The sequence below is a fragment of the Lepus europaeus genome, chromosome 16 (assembly GCF_033115175.1).
Source record: "Lepus europaeus isolate LE1 chromosome 16, mLepTim1.pri, whole genome shotgun sequence".
NCBI classification, from domain to species: Eukaryota; Metazoa; Chordata; class Mammalia; order Lagomorpha; family Leporidae; genus Lepus; species Lepus europaeus.
Window position 1 is genome coordinate 41554569 of NC_084842.1, and position 21773 is coordinate 41576341.

The window sequence follows — 21773 nt, forward strand, 5'->3', positions numbered from 1 at the left end:
TTAACTGTTTCATAAGTATATTTATGACTCTGCTATTCTTCAAAGAAAGCCAAACTGACATCCTGAATGAGAGTACAGTGCGTGCAGTAGTAATGATAGATGTGGTCTAAGAGACATTGGTTCAAAGCAAAAATTGGGCAAATGAATACAGAAATGAAAACAAAAAGTTTAAGGTTTCAGTCTATTCTTTTTTCTTTTTTTTTTTTTTTTTTTTTTTTGACAGGCAGAGTGGACAGTGAGAGAGAGAGACAGAGAGAAAGGTCTTCCTTTGCCGTTGGTTCACCCTCCAATGGCCGCTGCAGCCAGCGTGCTGTGGCCGGCGCATCACGCTGATCCGAAGCCAGGAGCCAGGTGCTTCTCCTGGTCTCCCATGGGGTGCAGGACTTGGGCCATCCTCCACTGCACTACCAGGCCATAGCAGAGAGCTGGACTGGAAGAGGGGCAACCGGGACAGAATCCGGCACCCCGCCCAGGACTAGAATCCGATGTGCTAGCGCCGCAGGTGGAGGATTAGCCTATTGAGCCGCGGCGCCAGCATATTCTCTCTTTTTTAAAGATTTTATTTATTAATTGAGAGGCAGAGTTACAGACAGTGAGAGAGAGAGAGAGAGAGACAGAGTGAAAGGTCTCCCTTCTGCTGGTTCACTCCCCTAATGGCTGCAATGGTGGGAGCTGCGCCAATCCAGACAGGAGCCAGGAGCTTCTTCCTAGTCTCCCATGTGGGTGCAGGGGCCCAAGCACTTGGGCCACCTTCTGCTGCTTTCCCAGGCCATAGCAGAGAGCTGAACTGGAAGAGGAGCAGCCGGGACTAGAACCAGCACCCACATGGGATGCCTGCTCTGTGGGCGGAGGATTAACCTACCATGCCACAGCACTGGGCCCCTTTAGTCTTTTCTTATCATTCTGTTTGAACTACTGTGTTTTAAATTAACTACTGTTTCCAAGTGCTTCAGACTGTGGAGTTTCCATTTTTCTACAAATTCTGAGAAGTCCTGGAGAAAACAAATGTTAACTTTTTTTTAATTTAAAGGCACTAGGCTTACTACTTTCCAGTAAAATTTCAGGTAATTAACATCTGTCATCTTATTTCAAGCAACTGAAAAATCAAAAAAGGCTTACAAAAATTGAAATGTTATCGGTGTCAGAGACTACAAAAACATATGGCCCAATCTGTTGCTGGAATTATTAAGAGTTGTATATTACTGAAATTTAATATTTGTTACTTATAGTACATCAAGTTTTTACTTTCCATTCAATTGATAATTCTGTATTCCTTACATCAGGCGTACTCATAGTGCACTTGGATAAGATAAATTAAGGTTTTACCTCAAAAATGTTTACTTAATTTTTAAGAATCAATCATTATGAGTGGTAAAGAGATAAACATGCATTTCAAGGTATAGTTCATAACACAGGAAATCTATAATTACTATAAAAAATCCAAGACTAATCAAATATATACCCAATGTTACTTTCTAGTTGTCCTACATTCAAAGTAAAAAGTAACAATAAGTTGTCCATTATCTGTTTTTTTTTTAAAGAGAGAGAGACAGAAAGAGACAGTTTCTATTTGCTGGTTCATTCTCTAAATACCCTCATTGGCTGCAGCGAGGCTGGGGCCAAAGCTAGGAGCCAGGCACTCAATCCAGGTCTTTCATGAGGGTACAGGAACTCAGCTTCCTGAGCCATTACTCCCAGAGTCTGCAGTAGCATGAAGCTGGAATCAGGAGCTAGAGTTAGGTACTGAATCCAACTACTTTCATATGGGAAGCAGCTGTCTTAATCACAAGGCCAAGTGCCCACTTAATTATAAAATTTTTTTCAAAAAATAAAATTATTTATTTGAAATGCAGTGTGACAGAGGTGTGGGGGAAGGGGGGGGGGAGAGACCGTTCATTCACTGGTTCACTACACATATGGCTACAACAGCTGGGTCTTAGTCAGGCCAAAGCCAGGAGCCAGGAACTCCATCCCTGTCTCCCACATGGGTGGCAGAAGCCCAAGCAACTTGAGCCATCATCCACTACTTTCCCAGGAGCCTTATAAGGGAGCCGGATGGGAAGCAGAGCAGCTGGCTCTGAAACTGGCACTCTGATATGGGATGCTGCAGTGGTAAGTAGCAGCTTAACCCTTGTGCCACATTTTTTGACATTAAAAACAATAGTAACATTTTGGGTTTCAGAAGAAGGTGTACCATGAAACTGAAAATATGATTCAAATGTCACATAAAATAATTCTAATTTCTTTGTATTTCAGTCAGAGAGACAGAGGGGCAAACAGAAACAGAAACACTTAGATCTGCTAGTTCACCCTCTAAATGTCTGCAACTGTAGCCAAGTCTCCCATGTGGGTAGCCAGAGCAGACCAATGACTTGATCCATCACAACAGCCTTCCAGGGTCTCCAAGTGCAGGAAGCTGGAGTCCAGAGTTAGGAACCACAGTACGAATCAAACCCAAGTACTTCTATGTAAGACTCGGGGGACTTAACTTCTGGCTAAGCAGCAGCTCCTAAAATATTTCCATTTTAACAATATAAAAAAATTACATCCGAATGTGCTAGATACCAGTTTTTTAAAAAATCCATTGGACTCTTGTCTAGACTGTTGAGGAATAGTTCTCTTCCTTTTTGTATCCCATTCTTTCTTTTTTTGTTTCTGTTTCTTTTTCTTTCTCAGACTAAACAGGAGAGGGAGGAGGAACAGGGGGAAGAAGTGGGTGGGAGGGTAGGTACTATGGGAAGAATTATTATGTTCCTAATGTTGTATTTATGAGATACATACAAATAAAAAAATACATGGGACTAGCAATGTCACATTTAACACTGCAATCAATTAACTTCTGGAGCAGACACAGCAAAAGGGTTTTTATTGATTTTCCTATTTACACATACAAATTTCTGGTAAACATGGTATTAAATAGACCTGATTTGTCTTTGTTAAAGTCTAAGCCTTCACACATTTAAGACTAAACTGACCAAGGAAATGCATTATTGCTTAGCTCTGAAAATTTGGATTTTTCTCTCCTCAAAATCATTTCACCAAATAGCAAGTAATTTCTTATATAACCTCAGAATTCTTAATTCATCCAAATGGCTTGTCTGCTCTTATGGGCTAATTTCAAATAAATAATTATAATAAACAAAATAAACTGAACCTGACAGAGTGCAACATTTTATACATTTTCTAAGTTAGAATTCTACATAAACTCTTTTTTGTACAGTTTCATTGCTAAGTGATTAACAATCACGAACTCTGACTTGCATTGCATTTCCTCTTCTTAATAACCTGCTGTAAAGTGGTTCTCACCTACTTAACGGCTGCACAGCCTGGTGTCTGTGGATACCAGTGTCAGCAGGACATTACATCTTTCCACCTTCTCCCCATGGCAAAGGCAAACACCAACTGCAGGCCTCCAGGACACCAGCTGTTTCCTAGGTGCTGAGTTTCCCAAGCACTCCACAATCAGGAATAGCATTACCCGGGGCTCAAAAACATTGCATGGCCTGAGGCTGAAATTTCTAATCCTGTGAGGTCAGTGTCTGACAAAGAGAGTGTGTATAAGCCTCCTCTGAACCCTGGTGGGACAGAGGGCTGCAGGCAAGACCCTGGTGTCCTCTCATTTCTTCTCCCTGCTCAGCTGAGGGAGAAGGGTATAAAAAGCTAACAGTATAAACATACTGTCTCTGAGTTCTGTTTTGCCTCATCCCATTTTGTTAATTTTTATCTATTTATTTATTTGAGAGGCAGAGAGAGCGAGAACTCCTATCCACTGATTGACTCCCTAAATGCCCTTGACTCCCTAAATGCCCTAAAAGTTAGGGCTGGGCTGGGCCAAAGCCAGGAGCTGGGAACTCAATACAGGTCTCTCACATGGGTGGCAGGAACTCAAGTCCTTGAGTGTCACTGCTGCTTCATAAGGAATACATTAGTAGTGGAGGGTGCTTTACCTGTTCTTCTGAATTGTGTTGGCAAATATTCTGTCTTCGTATCTCTGTCGAGCAGCATTGCCACCGAACCCAAGAAACGTGGCCACATAGACCCGGTACACGTGCTCAGTTTGGTGAACATCACATCCCAAGTTAAATTCAGCTAACAAGTTTTTTGCTACTTCCTCCTGAAGATATAAGGATAATGTACTTTAATATTTTAAGCAACTTTAACCTCCTCTTAAAAAGAAATGTATACGAAGAGTCTACCTAAGAGGGACAAAAAATTTCTGCTTATGCATTTCCCAAGAAGCCTTCTAAGTGTCCTTTATAACTCAGTGTTGACAATTAGCTGTTTCTTATGTGTTGCTTATCTGTGATAATGTTACTTTTTTAAAAAGAAATTTACCAATACAGTTCATACCCTCCTACCTAGGAAATCTATTTATGAAATCCTATGCTGTGGAAAGAAACCTAAAGATAGGAAACTCTCTATACACAAAGATGTCCTTTCTATTTCAAAGAGAGTAAATACTAATGTCATACAAACAACATCAAGGGAAGGTTAAGTTAGTAACCAACAGTTTTTGGAGACCATGTTTATGCATTATTGTAAAAAAAGACACAAAATCATAGACATAGTAAGATTAAATAAACACATTTTTAACAATGAAAAGAAATTCATCAAAATGCTAAAATGTTTCTTTTTGGATGATGAATCAATAACAGATAGCCTGTATTGTATTTTAAAAGCATTTTTCCAAGGAACTTATTAAAGACATTAAAACGTTTAATGAGCACATACTAGGTGCTTGACAATGCATTCAAAACATTCTATGCCTCATCTCAGTTAAACTTGATAATGCCATATTGTAAGTGCTCTCATTCACATTAACAGATGAAGAAATCAGCTCAAAAACTAGATGACTTGTGCAAGGCCACACAGCTGAAGAGGGAGAGTATGAGGATGCACCCAAGGCTTGACCAGCTCCACAGAATCACTTCACCTACAACATGCTGCATTGCTACCTTTTAGGGGACAATGGAGGAAACCAGGCTTGGTTGTTAATTTACAGCTGGACAGAAAAAGAGAAATAAATACAAGCAGCAGTTCATGAACACATCTGGAAACTGTTCTAGTGCTTTCTACTCAAGGCTGCCCAGCCCACAGACTAACCAGGAGTGACTGAGAGCACTGAGAGGATGGAGAAAATGTAGATGTGGTGGATACAAATCTCACTCCTTTCCAGAAAAGCTCAAAAGCTACCTGAGCCATTAAAAGTAACAAAAGGATTTTCCCCAATTATAATTAAGAAATCTGATGCTATCATATTAAGTTTTATTAAAATCTGTTGAGAAAAGTAGTGACTGAAGAGCAAGTACAAATGAAAGCTCAAGCATGTGACCGACGTATATACCAAAGAAAAACTCTAAGTTCAGAAAACAAACCAGCTGATTTCAATGAACAAACACAACCGGCTTGGCTGAGGTCTGCCTTGTTCCTCCTGTCTGCTTTGTCCTGCGTTGAGAAGGTGGCACCTCAGCAAGCACAGTAAAGATGTGTTCAGACTCAGAAAACAAAACAGAAATGGATGGAGAAATGTTAAATGAAAACCAAAGCCAACAGAAGAAAATTTGTACAGATAATAACCTGCTGTGAGGAGGCAAAGCTTACAGTTTTGGGGACTTCATATGCTATCTGAGTTGACACGCCTCCCATGTCAAGAATACCCGCTGTTCTTTTACGGATAATGGCTTCATTGCTTTCACTACCAGGAATGTTAACTTCCACGATTGCCTCGTCATCTGGAAAGAACAAGACATGTTCACTGGAATGGAACAAATCAGAGAATTGGGATCTTGTGAAGCATCATCGTGTTTTCATGGTACATTTCAAGCACATTTAGCCTAACTCTTACCAATTGAAATCAAGTTGAATTGTGTTAAATAGCAGCTCCTCTCTCTCTACTCCTACACACTTAACAGTGTCACAAAACTTAGCTCCCTGTTCAGCCTTTGGGTTAAACAGGAAAAAAAAAAAAGAAAAAAAAAAACAAAAACATAATTTCCAAACAGACACACTGGCTGGAAACATGACACTTACCATCTTCAATATGTTCAAACCGTCCAAGGACAAAATTGATGCCAATCCAAGCATACACACCTATAGACATTTCACAGGATAAAGGTAAGAAAAGTAAACTTTTAAAACATGTTCTATAACTCTTACGAATGTAATCTGTGCAAGCATTTCATTTACTTACTCCTTAATCTGTGAACAATCATCTGGAATACATTTACTTTTCCAAGAACTTTCAACCTTAACATTTATAGTTTTACATCATTTACATAGATTGAAAACATAGCTCCCCAGGTCTAGTCTTTGAAATTTACGGGTTGTTTCCAAATACTGTGTTTTGATTTTTTTATAATATCCTACTCCTTATCAAGTTAAAACCACCTATTACTGGTTTTAAAAATTCAGTTTAGCCTAGTGTTTAAGACACCCTCAACTCACATCGGACTGCTAGGGTTTGAGTCCTGTCTCCAGTCCCTAACTCCAGCTTCCTGGTAATGAAGACCCTGAAAGGCAGCAGTGATGGCTCACACAGTTGTTGTCCATTTGGGAGACCTGAACTAAGCTCCCAACTCCCAGCTTGGACCTTGGCTTAGCCCTAGCCATCCTGGGCATTTGGGAAATGAACCAGAGGATGAGAGTTCTCTTTCTCTCTCCAAAAAAAATTTTTTTAAAGATTTATTTATTTATTTGAAAGGCAGAGTTACAGAGAGACAGAGGGAGAGAGGGAGAGAGAAAAAGAAGTCTTTCTTCTGCTAATTCACTCCTCAGATGGTTTCAACGGCTGGAGCTGAGCCAATCCCACAGTGGTGCAGGGCTCAAACACTTGGGCTATCTTCCACTGCTTTCCCAGGTCATAGCAGAGAGCTGGATTGGAAGTAGAGCAGCTGGGACTCAAGACAGCACCCATGATGGGATGCCGGCACTGCAGGTGAAGGCTTTACCTGCTACAACACAGCAGCAGCACCCCCTCAATTTTTTTTATTCTACTTACTTTATATATTGATTTCTTAACCTTTATCCCTTACATTCCCTGAGCTGCCAAGTCTAATTTTATTTCTGTAACATTTCCTACACCTAATTTTACCAGTTTTTACTGAAACCTTGATTTAAGCCATTACAGAGAAAGGTTCTTTCTCACTCCTCTCATCAAACAAGGAGAATCTGCTGCGTTTCCATGGGATATCATCGGGCATTCACCTCCCAGTCCTCACTTGGCTATTTTGATAGCTTTTTGTTTCTTAAAAAAAATCTCTGTAAAAAGAGCACCCATTCTTCTTCAGTTAATAATGTGACAAATCTTATGTTGACATTGCTAAATTCCCAGGCCCCTCATTTCTTTAGGGGTGGGTTAACTGGCTGGTATAACTGCTTACAAAAGTGTCCTGATTTTAATAGAGCTTATGTTGAGAAATAAAGTTTATACTTTTTTATTTTATCTTTTAATTCCATTTTCCATGACCTTTATGAAGTTCCCTTGTATTTATTAAACTAATAGACAATTTTGAAATTTTTTCAGTTTCCATTTCTAGCAAGTCATTCTCAAATAATTTCATTGACTTGACATTTCATTCTTAAAGTAGAACAATTTTTTGAAAAAAAAAAAAAAAGTTTTCAATGAATCCAAATGAAAAATTTTCCTTTCCTTCTGAGTAAATCAGATGCTAAGAGTTCAGTAACTGTCATAATCCCAGAAAGTCTTGTAACTTAGACAAGTAACACAAACCTTTTTTTATTTAAATGTTCCCAAAAATTGTACTGAAGACAACTGAATTAATTTTTAGTGGATTAATGTTTGGGTGGTAAAGATTAGTCATGTCAGTTATGTAAGAAACTAATTTAGTCATTTAAAAGTTATAATATTTCAAGGCTATTATTTGTCTAATTTGAAGTTATTAAGAGTAATTTAATAAAGTGTACACTGAAGAAAATGGGTAGGATTTAAAGGAATAGTTTCTCAAGTTTTAAGGTGAAAAACAACATACCAACCTTCTTGCTTCCCTGAAATTACTTCTGCATGAGAGTCAGAAAACAGAAAGTCAAAGTGCACAGGGATATCAGTCAGGAGGTCTTCCAGGATGGCTTTCTGCTGGCTGCAAGGCAACCCCAAAATTCACATGTTAAAACAGTACATCCTCAATTGCTCTGTTTTGAAAAGAAAAAACAAAGATCCCATGGCTCTGGTATGTCTTATATGAACAGTTAATTTGAAAGCCAAAGTAAATCATTGAAGATACTGCTTATTTTAGGAGAACAAATTGTATGAATTAAAGGATTCCTATATGTAAAATCACAACTGCAAATATTCCTTAATTTAACAAAATAAGCTTTTTAAAAAATTTATGTATTTGTTTTTGAAAGAGTTACCAAGAGAGGGAGAGACAAAGACATCTTCCAACCATTGGTTCACTACTCAAATGGCTGCAACGGTCAGGGCTGGCGGAACCAGGAGCAGGCCAAAACCAGGAGCCAGGAGCTGCATCCAGGTCTCCCTCCTGAGTGCCAGGGGCCCAAGTACTCAAGCCACCTTCTCCTGCTTTCCCAGGCCATTAGCAGGCAGCTGGATCAGAAATGGAATACCCAGGACTTGAACTAGCACCAACATGGGAAGCCAGCACTATTGGCAGCAGCTTTATCCATTATGCCACAGCACCAGCCCAAGTTTTTTTTTTTTTTTTTTAATAACAACTTTTCTGTTTATGGTCATCAGAAAGTGTAAGAATATTTGGTGGGCTCTGGCTAAGACAGGGTTAGGGAACAGCTTGCCTGTGAGCCATACAGCACCCATGCAATCATTTGGTCTGGCCCTGCAAAGGCAACCAGAGGCAGGACTAATTTTAGCTAATCAGAAGGCTAATTCTTTTGAAGATTTATTTATTTGGAAAGAAGAGAGAAGGAGGAGGAGAGACAGAGAAAGAGAGATCTTCCATCTGTTGGTTCACTTCTCAAGTGGCTGCAAAAGCCAGTGCTAGGCCAGGAACTTCCTCTGGGTCTCCTACATGAGTTGTAATGGTCCAAACACTTTGACCCTCTTCCACTGCTTTTCCCAAACCATCAGCATGGAGACAGACCAGAAGTGGAATAGCTGGGACATGAACCAGCACCTACATGGGATACCAGCGTCACAGGTGGCAGTTTAACCCACTATGCCACAATGCTGGCCCTGTAGGCAAATTTTTAGGTTGATAACTTTGTATGGCTTGAGAATAATGTTATATAAGTACCCAAAAAGCCCTTGGCAGAAAAAATGTTCCCCTGCTCCAAGCTAAGGGAATAGTTCTAGTACTACTCCAGGTCAGAAGAAAGAATTCTGATGACAATGGGGATGGCAGCACATCCCCACCCACTCACCCCAGGCCACCCATCCCCTGCCCGTGTATGGGAGTCACCTTTCAGGAAGCACTCTCATCCCTGCTGTGCAGAGAATGTAGAGCGGTGTCTCTTTGTGTTTGGCCCGTGGCACATGCTCTGCAGCGAAGTTCAAGAGCGGAGAAATGTAGTCACTGACTTTCTCTGGAGAAGTAGCAAATTCTGAAATGCCTAGAGAAACAGGGCACTTCAGTTAACAAGGGGGTTTTTAGCTGACTTGTTATGTTTCTTCAATGTTGTGATTCTGAGAGAAATTCAAGCTATCTATTATAATTCCCTAGTTTCCAGTCTCTCTTCTTTTAAGTGCTGGTGGCATTAAGTGTTCAATCCTGTGCCCTCTTCCTATCCATCATAAAAGAACACACACCAAGTAAGCATCTACCACGTGCCACGCACAAAGAGCTCACCCCTGACCTCAAGAAATGTGCTCCCTTTTACCCAGGCAGTTCAGCTATTCCCAAGGCTGCCATCATGATCAATGTGCCACGGAGCTCATCCACATCTCCCCCCAGCCTCCAGGTCAGTAAGCGGTAACTGTTCAATGGGCACTGCTGCTGCTTAACCTCACAGCCACCCTAAACTCAGTATTATTATCTAAATCTGACTTCAATTTCCACTACAAAAGTGTTCTTAATGCCTGTCATGTACTTCAGTAGCCCCAGCCAACGTCCTGGATAAAATCTTCCTCACCCCAACAGGCATTCTGGGTTTCAGACCACCTCTTCTCAACTCCTAACATTATTACTTCTCATCTCTTCAGACACCACCACCCACCACAGGCCTGTTGGACTGGCCCTCTAGTCTTCATTATTCCTCACCACACTCAACCCAAAGGATGCTTCTTCCTGGCTTCAAATACTTTGGTAGCTCCACCATGCCCTCCAGATAAAGCTCAGCTCTGAAGCACACCCTACCCTGCATACACACCTATCCCTATCTTATCCCATGGTTCCTTCCATTCAGCTTCAGCTATTCTGAACTAACACTTCTGTAACGCACCATACTCAGGCCATAGGGTCTTCGTATCTCCAGCAGGAAGAGCCTTCTTTATCCACCTCCCTATCTTCCCCAGCCCCTTTTCACCTGGCTAACTTCTTCACGTCCATTCAGCTCCTTCCTCAGTGGAAGTATTCCCTCAGACAGGGATGAGGAAATTTTTTTCTGTCAAGGGCCACTTAGATATTTATAACATCATTTGAGGGCCATACAAAATTATCAACTTAGAAATCAGCCTGCTACATATACAGAATTTCAGTTGCCTTGGCATGGCCAGACTAAATGATTTCACAGACTTTATATGGTCAGCAGGCACATGTTCCCCATTCCTGCCCTAACAGAATCCTTAAGATGAGCTCTTGTTACACTGTAAGCTTACCCCTACTGTTAGCTGTATACTCACTACACCTTACTGAATTCACTTGTCTATCTCACTACAACTGGAACTTTTTCAAAGGAACAAACTGAGTCTTGTTCAAATATATGTTCCAGCATCAAACACTGCATGGCAAATAGTAAGTGCCCAGCAAATACTTGATGAATGAGTAACTAAGTCCACATGTTATTTTCCAGTTGCCATTTAGCCTAAGACTGAGGGTAACTTAAGCAATGTAAATTTTCCTATTTCATAGATCAGGAAACTCTGGATCCAGAAAGATTAAGTGATGTATCCAAGGAATCAACAGAAACTAGAATAAAATATAAGTCTTTTGACTCCATGTGCAATGAATGCTATTTCAGTGGACACCAAGCCCCAAAGTAGCCAGTATCTATGAGATTTCTAGAGTTTTCTTGTACCCACAAAAGGAAGTACTATGAAAAGGTATTTTGATATCTATTTCAAGCACTTTGTAGAGTGAGAGACCTGTGAAGTCTGATTTTAATGAAGTCCTAGGCATAACCTTGCATGACGCTGTAAATATCCCTTTGTAAGCTCAACTAAAAGGCATGGAAGTTTCTATCTTATTCTGAGTCCAATGTAATCAGCAATGGAACTTAATGAAATGCAACGTGCTTTACAGCATTTTATTTATTTATAAGTCTTCAGATGATTTTTTTATCAAGATCTCTTAAACCCTGAAAATGCACCTAGATTATAGATATATAAAATTTAGGGGTAGGGAAATAGAAAAAACTGAGAACAATTAAGACTGAAAAAATTAATTTTTGCTAATGGAGATTTACTGACATCAAAATACTTGTCTACAGACTCAGATTAGGTTCTCTCTTTAACCTGAAAAACAAAGTACAGATTTTGAATTTTCTGAGTAACATGTTGTTACGCAGCTGCCAAAACATCAAAGAACAACTTGTTGAGGTTGCCTGAGGAAGTAAGTGGATCTGAAGAAGCAGTAGGACTCCAGGCGTCTGCATTTCATGTGAGTCAGGAACTGTTTTACAGAGACATACAGTTTATCATACTAAACTGCATATCCTTTTCACCTGTATTACTACTATGGGGGACAGTAAGTAATGATAATCACTACCAATATTCTTTGTAAAAAATTCCAATCATGGTCTTTGCTTGTTTTTTTGTTTTTTTTTGTTTTTTTTTTTTTTAAAGGAAAAAGATTCGTTTATTTATTTGAAAGGCAGAGCATCAGAGAGGAAGAGACACAAAGGGAGATGTTCCATCTGCCAGTTCACTCCCCAAATGGCTACAACAGCCAAGGATGGGCCAGGCTGAAATAAGGAGTTGGGAACATTTAACGAGGAGGCCAATGAGTATCACACACTGGCTTAGAAATTATACTATCTTTGGCCAGCACCGTGGCTTAACAGGCTAATCCTCCGCCTTGCGGCACTGGCACACCGGGTTCTAGTCCCGGTTGGGGTGCCGGATTCTATCCTGGTTGCCCCTCTTCCAGGCCAGCTCTCTGCTATGGCCCAGGAAGGCAGTGAAGGATGGCCCAAGTGAATGGGCCCTGCACCCGCATGGGAGACCAGGAGGAAGCACCTGGCTCCTGGCTTCGGATCAGCGTGATGCGCCAGCCGCAGCGGCCATTGGAGGGTGAACCAACAGCAAAAGGAAGACCTTTCTCTCTGTCTCTCTCTCTCTCACTATCCACTCTGCCTGTCAAAAAATTAAAAAAAAAAAAAAAAGAAAAAGAAATTATACTATCTTTAAGATGTAGACATAATTATATCAGTACTTTTTAGTTCTATGGTCACCATTACTAAAAACGTTACTGGGGCATGCAATCAGGCTGCTGCCTCGGATGCCTCATCCCATATGGGGATGCCTGGTTCGAGTCCTGACTGGTCAGCTTCCAATCCAGTTTCTACTAACATTCTGGGAGGCCATGGTGACAGCTCAAGTACTTGTGTCCTTGTCACCCACGCAGGAGACTGAGATGGAGTTTCAGGTGCTTGGCTTTGGCCTGGCCCAGTCCTGGCTACTGCTGCCATTTGGTACATGGAAAGTCTGTCTTTCTCTGTCACTCTGCCTTTCAAATAAAATAAATACAATTTTTAAAATAAAATTATTCACAAATAAATCATATATGTTTGGGTATTGACTTTTTTCTTAAAAGATTTATTTATTTATTTGAAAGTCAGAGTTACACAGAGAGAAGAGAGGCAGAGAGTGAGAGAGAGAAAGAGAGGTCTTCCATCCAAGGGTTCACTCCCCAGTTGGCCACAATGGCTGGAGTTGCACCAATCCAAAGCCAGGAGCTTCTTCCGGGTCTCCAACGTGGGTGCAGGAGCCCAAGGACTTGGGCCACCTTCTATTGCTTTCCCAGGCCATAGCAGAGAGCTGGATTGGAAGTGGAACAGCCGGGACTCAAACCAACGCCCATATGGGATACCGGTGCTTCAGGCCAGGGTGTTAACCCATTGCGCCACAGTGCCGGCCCCTGCATATTAACTTTTAAAAATGATAAATCTAGGGGGCCAGTGCTATGGCATAGTGAGCTAAGCCTCCACCTGCAGCGCCAGCATGCCATATGGGTGCTGGTTCATGTCCCAGCTGTTCCTCTTCCAATCCAGCTCTTTTTTTTTTTTGACAGGCAGAGTGGACAGTGAGAGAGAGACAGAGAGAAAGGTCTTCCTTTGCCATTGGTTAACCCTGATATCGCGCTGATCCGAGGCCAGGAGCCATGTGCTTCTCCCGGTCTCCCATGTGGGTGCAGGGCCCAAGGACTTGGGCCATCCTCCACTGCACTCCCGGGCCACAGCAGAGAGCTGGCCTGGAAGAGAGATAACCGGGACTAGAACCCGGTATGCCGGCGCCGCAGGCAGAAGATTAGCCTATTGAGCCACAGCGCCGGCCCCAATCAGCTCTATTCTATGGCCTGGAAAAGCAGTAGAAGACGGCTCAAGTGCTGGGCCCCTGCACCCGCATGGAAGACCCTGAAGAAGCTCCTGGCTTTGGATCAGCTTAACTCTGGCTGCTGTGGTCATTTGGAGAGTGAGCCAGCAGATGGAAGACCTCTCTCTCTGTAGCTCAACCTCTCAAATAAATAAATAAAAATCTTTTTTAAAAATGACAAATTTATAGCAATAGACTACAGATTTTCTTGAGTTATTTAAAATTATCTTGTCATTAAGGACAGAGACCTATGGCTGCAAAATAGGAAAACTCTGCCATACTCAATATCAACTAGCAAACATTTCAGTAGACACCAAAATAAATGCTTCAGGATGTTTTTACCAAGGTGTTAGTTACCCTATGCAGAATGGAACAAAAAGGGACAAGGAAGTGAAACCAGGAGACTTATTATTCCTGGTGTGAGCTTTGAAGTAAGCAGGTGAACATGAGGACAGACAAGGAAAGATGCAAAAGACAGCACAGAGAATGAAAGCACAGTATCCGTACAAGTCAGACAGTGCTTACTTACATACCGGGTTTTATTTTCATGACCACAGGCTTTCGGTTTTTGTCCCTCATTTGTCTGATATCCAAAAGATCATGAGGATTGCCATTATGCCTTGGCCAGCAATAGACAAATATCCGAGACCCACTGCTTCCACAGTCTACCACGACACCGTAGTTCACATTGGGGTTATTGGTATCTGTAGCTTCAATGTCAGTGACTCGTGCCAAGTACCTTGATTAGAAAAGACCATGCTTTTATTTAGACAGAATATCATCTTAAACTGAATGGATAAGATGCAATTAACATATACCAGATCAGTGATTTCTAATCTATGTAGGAGCAGCACTGTAACATTTTTTTTTGATCTTCTGTATATAAAGAGAATTGAAAATGAATCTTGATGCAAATGGAAAGGGAGAGGGAGCGGGAGTGGGGAGGGTTGCGGGTGGGAGGGAAGTTATGGGAGGGGGAAGCCATTGTAATCCATAAGCTGTACACTGGAAATTTATATTCATTAAATAAAAGTTTAAAAAAAAAAAAGAATCAGAAGAAAGCAAAAATGATGCTAATAAAGATAATCTAAACCAGATACCCACTTATTACTCCTTTAAGGAAGTTTAAATATATTCCAAAAAGCAAACCACTACTTCCAGTCTACCAGAGTTAACTCAAAAATCAGCTTAAAACACATTACACCAAAAAACTGTTATTCCAGGGCCTCTTAAAATATGGATTTGGTCTGGAGTTAGCCAGTTTCAAAGTTCAATTTTTTTCAAGTAATCATTCCTTTTTTGTTTTGTGTGCACAGTTTTTCAAAAACTTTACTTTGCCTTGCAACACTCAGATACAGATGGGAAAAGTACATTTGACTGATAGACAAAAAGTGCTCACAGTGAGGCTAGTGTTTTGGTGTGTTGGGTAAATCAACGGAGGAAGATCTCTGTCTCTCTTTCTAACTATGACATATAAATAAAATAGATAGACAGATAGATAGTGCTCACAGCTCCTGTAGCATTTGTCTGTGAGATCAGCCAGGATGCAGAGTTTAATTTTTCCTATCATGCGTATTCAGTACAGAATCCATCCTACAGCCACGTGATCTTTAAATTCCAACCTAGCCCCCGAAGTCTTGAAGCCATAAATTAAGGTGTCATTGTTTGAATGCTTGTATCCCCTCAAAATGCCTACGCTGAAAATCTCATCAGCATTGTGCTGCTCCTAGGAAGCAGGGATTCTGCAAGGCAACAAGATCACAGGGGTAGAGACCTCAGAGATGACGTGAGCGCCACACCCCTTTCCATCATGTAAGGACACAGCAAGAGCCACAAACACTGCCTCACTAGAGAAAAAATCTGCTAGCACCTTGACCTTAAATGTCCCAGTCTGTAGAACTATGAAAAGTACATTTCTGCTGTATGTAATCCACACTGTCTAGGTATCCTGTCAGAGCCAAGACAGAGGTATGGCATCCCACCCAAAAAACAAATAATTTTGCCTCTTACCTTTGAAATTTCTTGTCTCTTGTTAGCCGCCCATACTTATTTCGGATTATGACAACTGAAAAGTATAAAAGAGAAACAGCAGCAGCCAGAATGCTAATCACAACAATCTGGCGTAAATTGGTGTTCAGAATTCGAGGACACCCCACCGGAGAGATGCTAAAATGCCAAGAAGCAGGAAAAAGACAGGAAATGCTGATTCTGAAATTCAAAAAAAAAAAAAAAAAAAAAAAGATTTTAAAACAATATACTCAAAAGAGGCCTCCCTTCACATAACTGAGCTGTAGTAAGATACCCTGTGCGAGCTGCCCTATGCGCACTTTCCTGCATGCAGGTATCCACACACCAGCATCCTTCCTGTCAGTCTTGGCTGCAGAATCCATTATTAAAAACTGGTTTGAATGAGAATTAGCCCCTGATGCTTGGGATACTTTCCATGTTTCCCCTTGTTCTTGAGAGCATTATGTAGATTTATATTTTACTCCACTTTGTTCCAAAAAGAATCAGAGATAGATTAAAGAATAAATTCAAGGGTCCAGCACTGTGGCACAGCGGGCTAACGCCCTGGCCTGAAGCACTGGCATCCCATATGGGCACCAGTTCGAGTCCCGGCTGCTCCACTTCCCACTCAGCTCTCTGCTATGGCCTGGGAAAGCGGTAGAAGGTGGCCCAAGTCCTTGGGCCCCTGCACCCACATGAGAGACATGGAAGAAGCTCCTGGCTTTGGATTGGCGCAGCTCCGGCCGTTGTGGCAAACTGGAGACTGAACCATTGGATGGAAGACCCCAGTCTCTCTCTCTGCCTCTCTTCTCTCTGTGTAACTCTGACTTTCAAATAAATAAATAAATAAATCATTTAAAAAAAGAATAATTTCAATAAAATACATAAATTGATAATGAAATCAGATTTAATGATGATGAAACCAATGGGAAATTCCTTATGTAAAAACCCATGCTGTAAGGTAGGCATGCAAATGCAAATGAGCATTCTAGTGGCCAAAACATTGTCCATTAGATCAGAAATGTATAACCAGTTCAAGAGGAATAATATTTCCTTAACACTGAATTCCAATGTGGATTTCTCCCAAACGACTCACTAATGGGAGAAAACAGTATCTTTATCAACATCCTCGTGACAAAGTCAATAAATGAATTGGTATGTCCTTTGTTTTTAAGAATATTCCTGAGACATTTTTGAAAATAAACGGAACTTTTCTTCTCAAGTTTCTGTCAAGAATGAGTGATTCATTTAAAATACTTTAAAAATAAACGTCATTGCCTTTACAATGAATTTTACGGTTTGACAGTTAATTTCTACCCTTGGCTTTTAAGCATATGCTTCATGGACTAAAACACTCACTGAACAGGGAGGTAATTCTGCTAACCCAGTGGAATTTTCCACTTGTAGTTCTTGGTCTCCAAGGAGTTCTCAGACTGCTACATGGTGTTTATCCTCTTCCTCCCTACATCTCACAAGCTACAGTTATGCTGTGCTCAATCTACTGCGCTTGAGCATCCCAGCGTGTACACTTTGGCCACAATCTACACTAACCCTGTTATAACCCATCTGTGTTATCGCTTGCTTTCTGTGACAGGAGCCCCACCAGGCCCTGGAAGAATCAAGGTGTTAAATAGAAGTGCAGCATATCTTCCCACATTTTTCATGGGGGCATTTAAATTTTTTTCCCTCTCAAGAACTGTTTGCGGGCCGGTGTTGGGGCTTAGCAGATAAAGCCACTACCTGCAATGCCAATATACCATTTGGGAGCCAGTTTGTGTCCTGACTGCTCCACTTCCGAGCCAGCTCCCTGCTAATGACCTGAGAAAAAGCAGAAGGTGGCCCAAGTGCTTGGGCCCCTGCACCCATGTGGGAGATCCAGATAAAGCTCCTGGTTCCGGGTTTCAGCCTGGCTCAGCCTGGCCATTGCAGCCACTTGGGGAGTAAACCAGCGGATGGAAGATCTCTCTCTCTGGAAGATCTCTTTCTCTCTCTGTAACTCTGCCTTTCAAATTAAAAACAAACAAACAAACAAAAAAAAAAAAAAAAAACACCTGTTTCCACAGCACCAAAATCTCAGGTCTTACAGCACAGTGACTAGGCCCACTACTCACCTCCCCATATCGAAGGGCCAGCAACCAGACAGTGTTGGAGGAGTCAGCTCTTCCCACACACTATAGAAACAGCAATGGAGTCCTCATGGAGTTAGAGTCTTGCCTGTTCAGGGAAGTAAGTAAAGTCACAAAGACAGCACAATGCAAACACCCCTCTTTATCAGGTGTGTGCTTAAATCTAACCACACCTAATCTGGCCACGGTCCTGCACTGAAACCACTGAACGAGGTTGATTCTGAGCAACACTACTCAAAGTTAATCTCATAATGTCAGAGATAAAGCCTAAATCGAGGTAACTGCCTGAGGGTCGGCATTGTGGCACAGTAGGTTAAGGCTCCTCCTGTGGCACCAGTATCCCATGTGGGCGCAGGTTTGTGTCCTGGCTGCTCCTCTTCTGATCCAGTTCTCTGCTAATGGCCAAGGAAAGCAGTGGAGGATAGTCCGAGTGCTTGGGCCTCTGTACCCATGTGGGAGACCTGCAAGAAGTTCCTGGCTCCTGACTTTGTATTGGCCCAGCTCATTGTAGCCACTTGGGGAGTGAACCGGTGGATGGAAGACCTCTCTTTCTCTGTCTCTCCCTCTCTCTGTAACTCTGCCCCTCAAATAAACAAATGTTTAAAAAGAGAGAGAGAGAGAGAGATGAGAGAGTACTAGTTAATACTCTCTACCCAAAGCATCTCAGTGATGAGAACTATCAGGACACCTAATAGGTCTTAAATACCTTACTGTACTCAATATTGAAGAAGATGTAGGGTGGAGGTAGGCAGCAGGCAGAAAGATTAACTGACTGGACATCTGAACCATGCAGTCACCTGACCAACATCACTGACACTTCTCTTTTATGTACAACGAATCATGCAAGGTGTTATGCCCCTAGGTGTTTCCCTGTCCCTTCTACCACTCGCACTTCTCCAGCCAGGAGACCTCGAATCACAGACAAGATAGGGGCTTCCAGCCAGAGCCTCCCTCCCACTTGTTAGAATCACAGGATGTTTTTGAGCCTCTTTCTTGGTCTCTCAACCTCCACAGGCCTCTGAAAACAGTGGTCTCCTCCAGTCTGCTCCTTGGCTCTCAAATCGTGCTAAAGATTCTTCGAGTTTCTTCCTACTCTATTGATCTTGTTGGCTGTTATATTCCACAGGCTTCTCTCTAATCCACATTCAAGTTCCTCTAACTCCAGTCCCTGTTCCTGGTCAGCCTCATCACAGCTGCAATGATCAGACTGCTAAGAAATCTCTGCACCCCAGACTTTTCTGGGCCACCTTATATACATCTTAAGCCCCCTAAGAGCTGTCTGCATCTGAAAGCTGCACAGGACAATGAAGAATATTCTAAAACTTCAGTTTTGAAGTACAATCTCCACTCTCATTTCTCCCAACCTGCTCCTCTTCCCTCGCAGCCCCAATCCGCACGCTACCAAGTTGCTCAAATCAAAAGCTACAGACTTGCCTGACCTCTGCCTCTCCTTTGCCTTCCAGACTCAGTTTCTAAGGATTCCTTCCCTTGCTTTAATCTCTCCTTATCTAAAACCTGCCCTTTCTCTTTATCACCTTTGCCTGAGCTCAGGCTCTGTTCTTTTGCCTGTCTTAGCAGAGCAGTGGCCTAACTGGTCTTCCACAGGCAGCCTCCACTCAGGCTCTCAGCAGCTCCCTCCAACACCCTTAGGCTCAAATTCTTCATCCAAAGTAGGTACCCACCCCAGCTTCTGTATTCAAAATCCTCCAGTGGCTCCCAAAGCACTTCAAGTAAACACCAAGGTCTGCACTCTGACCTCCAAAGCCCCACAGTCTCTGGAAACCTGTTACACTCTGACCTCACCATTTCCTCTCTCCCCTTTCCTTCTATTACATCTTCACTGGCATCCTCACCATTTTCAAAATGCCAGGCACTTTCTGGTCTCAGGGTTGTGAACTTGTCGCTCCCTGCTTGGTGGTAAACTGCACAGCTCACTTTTTCATTCCTTTCAGGTCTTTACCCAAATGCCATCTTCTCAGGGAGGCTTCCACAGCCACGTGATCATTAACTACAAACCCTCCCCTAACCCCAGCTCCTCTCCCCAATTTCGCTTCTCTCCTTCACATTTACTTCTTCGTTAAATACTTACATGGTGTTTACTAGACTCCAGCCCCACTGCAAACACTTTACAAATACATGCTAAGTTTTGTCCTCTTAACAACCAACAAGGTAGGTGTGGAGGTCACCTGGGCCCTTGGCAATAAGGAAGCCCCCTAGTAAAAGCCCCCAGCAATGAGGAAAGCACTAGTTATGGAAAAGCCCCCAGTCCGTGGCAAGGAGCCCAAGATATGTACCTTCCAGATTATAAGGCACATCACAGCAGCTGACAGCTAATTGCTGACACTACTCCCTGGCCTTGTATTTTAATAAATCCAGCTCTTCTCACTCTTCTCTGTGTTCTATTGCTGGTGAATTCCTTCAGCAGTTGCCACACCAGCCTCAACTGTTAGCTTCCCACAATAGGTACAACTATCAAAACACTTTATAGATGAGGCAGAGAGGCTAAGTAACTGTCTAAGGCCACACAGCTAATAAAAGGTGGAGATGGGAATCCATGCTCACCCTGTCTGCTGACACAGTGTGTCTGCATTTCTCTCGACCCTGTGTCTCCTCTTCTGCAATGTGAGCTCTCCCAGGAGGGTCACTCTCACGTCTGCTTGGCTAAGTGCCGCATCCCCAGCACGGCAGACCTTAAGAAAGGACCTAGCAAGAAGTCAAGGCTCAGAGTTCTGGGACTCAGGTTCAGAAACTAGAGGTGCCATTCCCAAACACAGAAATCTCCTCCTGCCAACTTTTCTCTCTTACTCTGAGAGAACATCTTAACTCCTTAAGTTGTAAAATATTCCCATAAGGACCTAATTCTGCACTGCTTAACAGTGTAGCTACTTGTCACATAATGGCTAAAGTAACTGAAACAAAATTAAAAATCAAGTTTCTGAGAGTGGGAGTTTGATGCAATGGCTTAAGTCACTTCTTGGGATGCCTTCATTCTACACTGCAGTGCCTGATCCAAGTCTGGCTACTCTGCTTTCAATCCAGTTTCCAGATGTGTGTCACAGCTCAAGTACTCGATTCCCTACATCTCACGTGGGAGACCTGGATGGCTCCTGGCTTCATCTGACCTAGCCCTGGATGTCACAGGCACTTTGGGAGTGAACTAGTGGATGGAAGATTTTTCTCTCTCTGCCTTTCAAATAACAAATCAATAAAAATTTAAAAATACATCAAATTCCTCAGCTGCAACAGCCTTATTTCAAGGGTTCGGCAGCTACCTGTAGATTTGCACTAGCCCATACAGATTTATAAATAACACGGAAATCACTGTAGAAAGTTCTTTGGACAGCACTGCGTTCCAGTCTAATCATCTGATCTCTAATTGTACCCTAAACTCCAGCAATCATACACACAGCTGTGGACCCTGAGGAACCGCACATTCCCCAGCAACTGTACAAGGCAAGCCTCTCTCCCTTGGCATTCCCTTGTATCTCTCCACATAGAAATCAAGTGTGATTCTGAGATTCCCTAATCCTCCTCTCTCCAGACTGCTTGCTTACCACAGCAGTGGGCTCTAGCACTGGACTTCCTTTGATTTTCTCCTGACATGGCAAGTCCCACTAAGGACAGAAACACACTCTGGCTCTTCTGTTTCCTGGAGACCAGCACCTGCTGCAGATGTAATTTGTAATCTGTAATGCCTGGATTATAAATTTGTAACCACACATTGTTTGAAAGGCACAGTTACAGAGAGGTAGAGGTAGAGAGAGAGAGAGGTCCTCCATCCACTGGTTCACTCCCCAGAGGACCAAAACATCTAGAGCTGCACCAATTCAGAGCCAGGAGCCAGGAGCTTCTTTTGGGTCTCCCAAGGGGGTGCAGGGGCCCAAAGACTTGGACCATCTTCTACTGCTTTCCCAGGCCATAGCAGAGAGCGGGATAGGAAGCACAGCAGCCGAGACTCA

General features: G+C 42.3%; 1 protein-coding gene across 6 annotated transcripts in view; it reads right to left on the reverse strand.

Annotated features, from left to right (window-relative positions):
• ENTPD4 (ectonucleoside triphosphate diphosphohydrolase 4) overlaps positions 1 to 21773 on the reverse strand; it is an 84158-nt gene that overhangs the window by 59142 nt on the left and 3243 nt on the right. For 4 of the 6 annotated variants that reach the window (XM_062212988.1, XM_062212987.1, XM_062212986.1 and 1 more), the window contains exons 2-10: positions 17800 to 17902; positions 15692 to 15889; positions 14215 to 14420; positions 9393 to 9543; positions 7993 to 8096; positions 6031 to 6090; positions 5602 to 5732; positions 5403 to 5495; positions 3948 to 4114 (exon numbers count right to left, since the gene is read on the reverse strand). In XM_062212988.1, coding sequence (XP_062068972.1) covers positions 3948 to 4114; positions 5403 to 5495; positions 5602 to 5732; positions 6031 to 6090; positions 7993 to 8096; positions 9393 to 9543; positions 14215 to 14420; positions 15692 to 15889; positions 17800 to 17807 — 1118 coding nt within the window. In that variant the 5' untranslated portion in view covers positions 17808 to 17902. Of the gene's footprint in view, positions 1 to 3947; positions 4115 to 5402; positions 5496 to 5577; positions 5733 to 6030; positions 6091 to 7992; positions 8097 to 9392; positions 9544 to 14214; positions 14421 to 15691; positions 15890 to 17799; positions 17903 to 21773 lie in introns of all 6 variants that reach the window. The other 2 variants (XM_062212985.1, XM_062212984.1) reach the window with 2 other exon arrangements.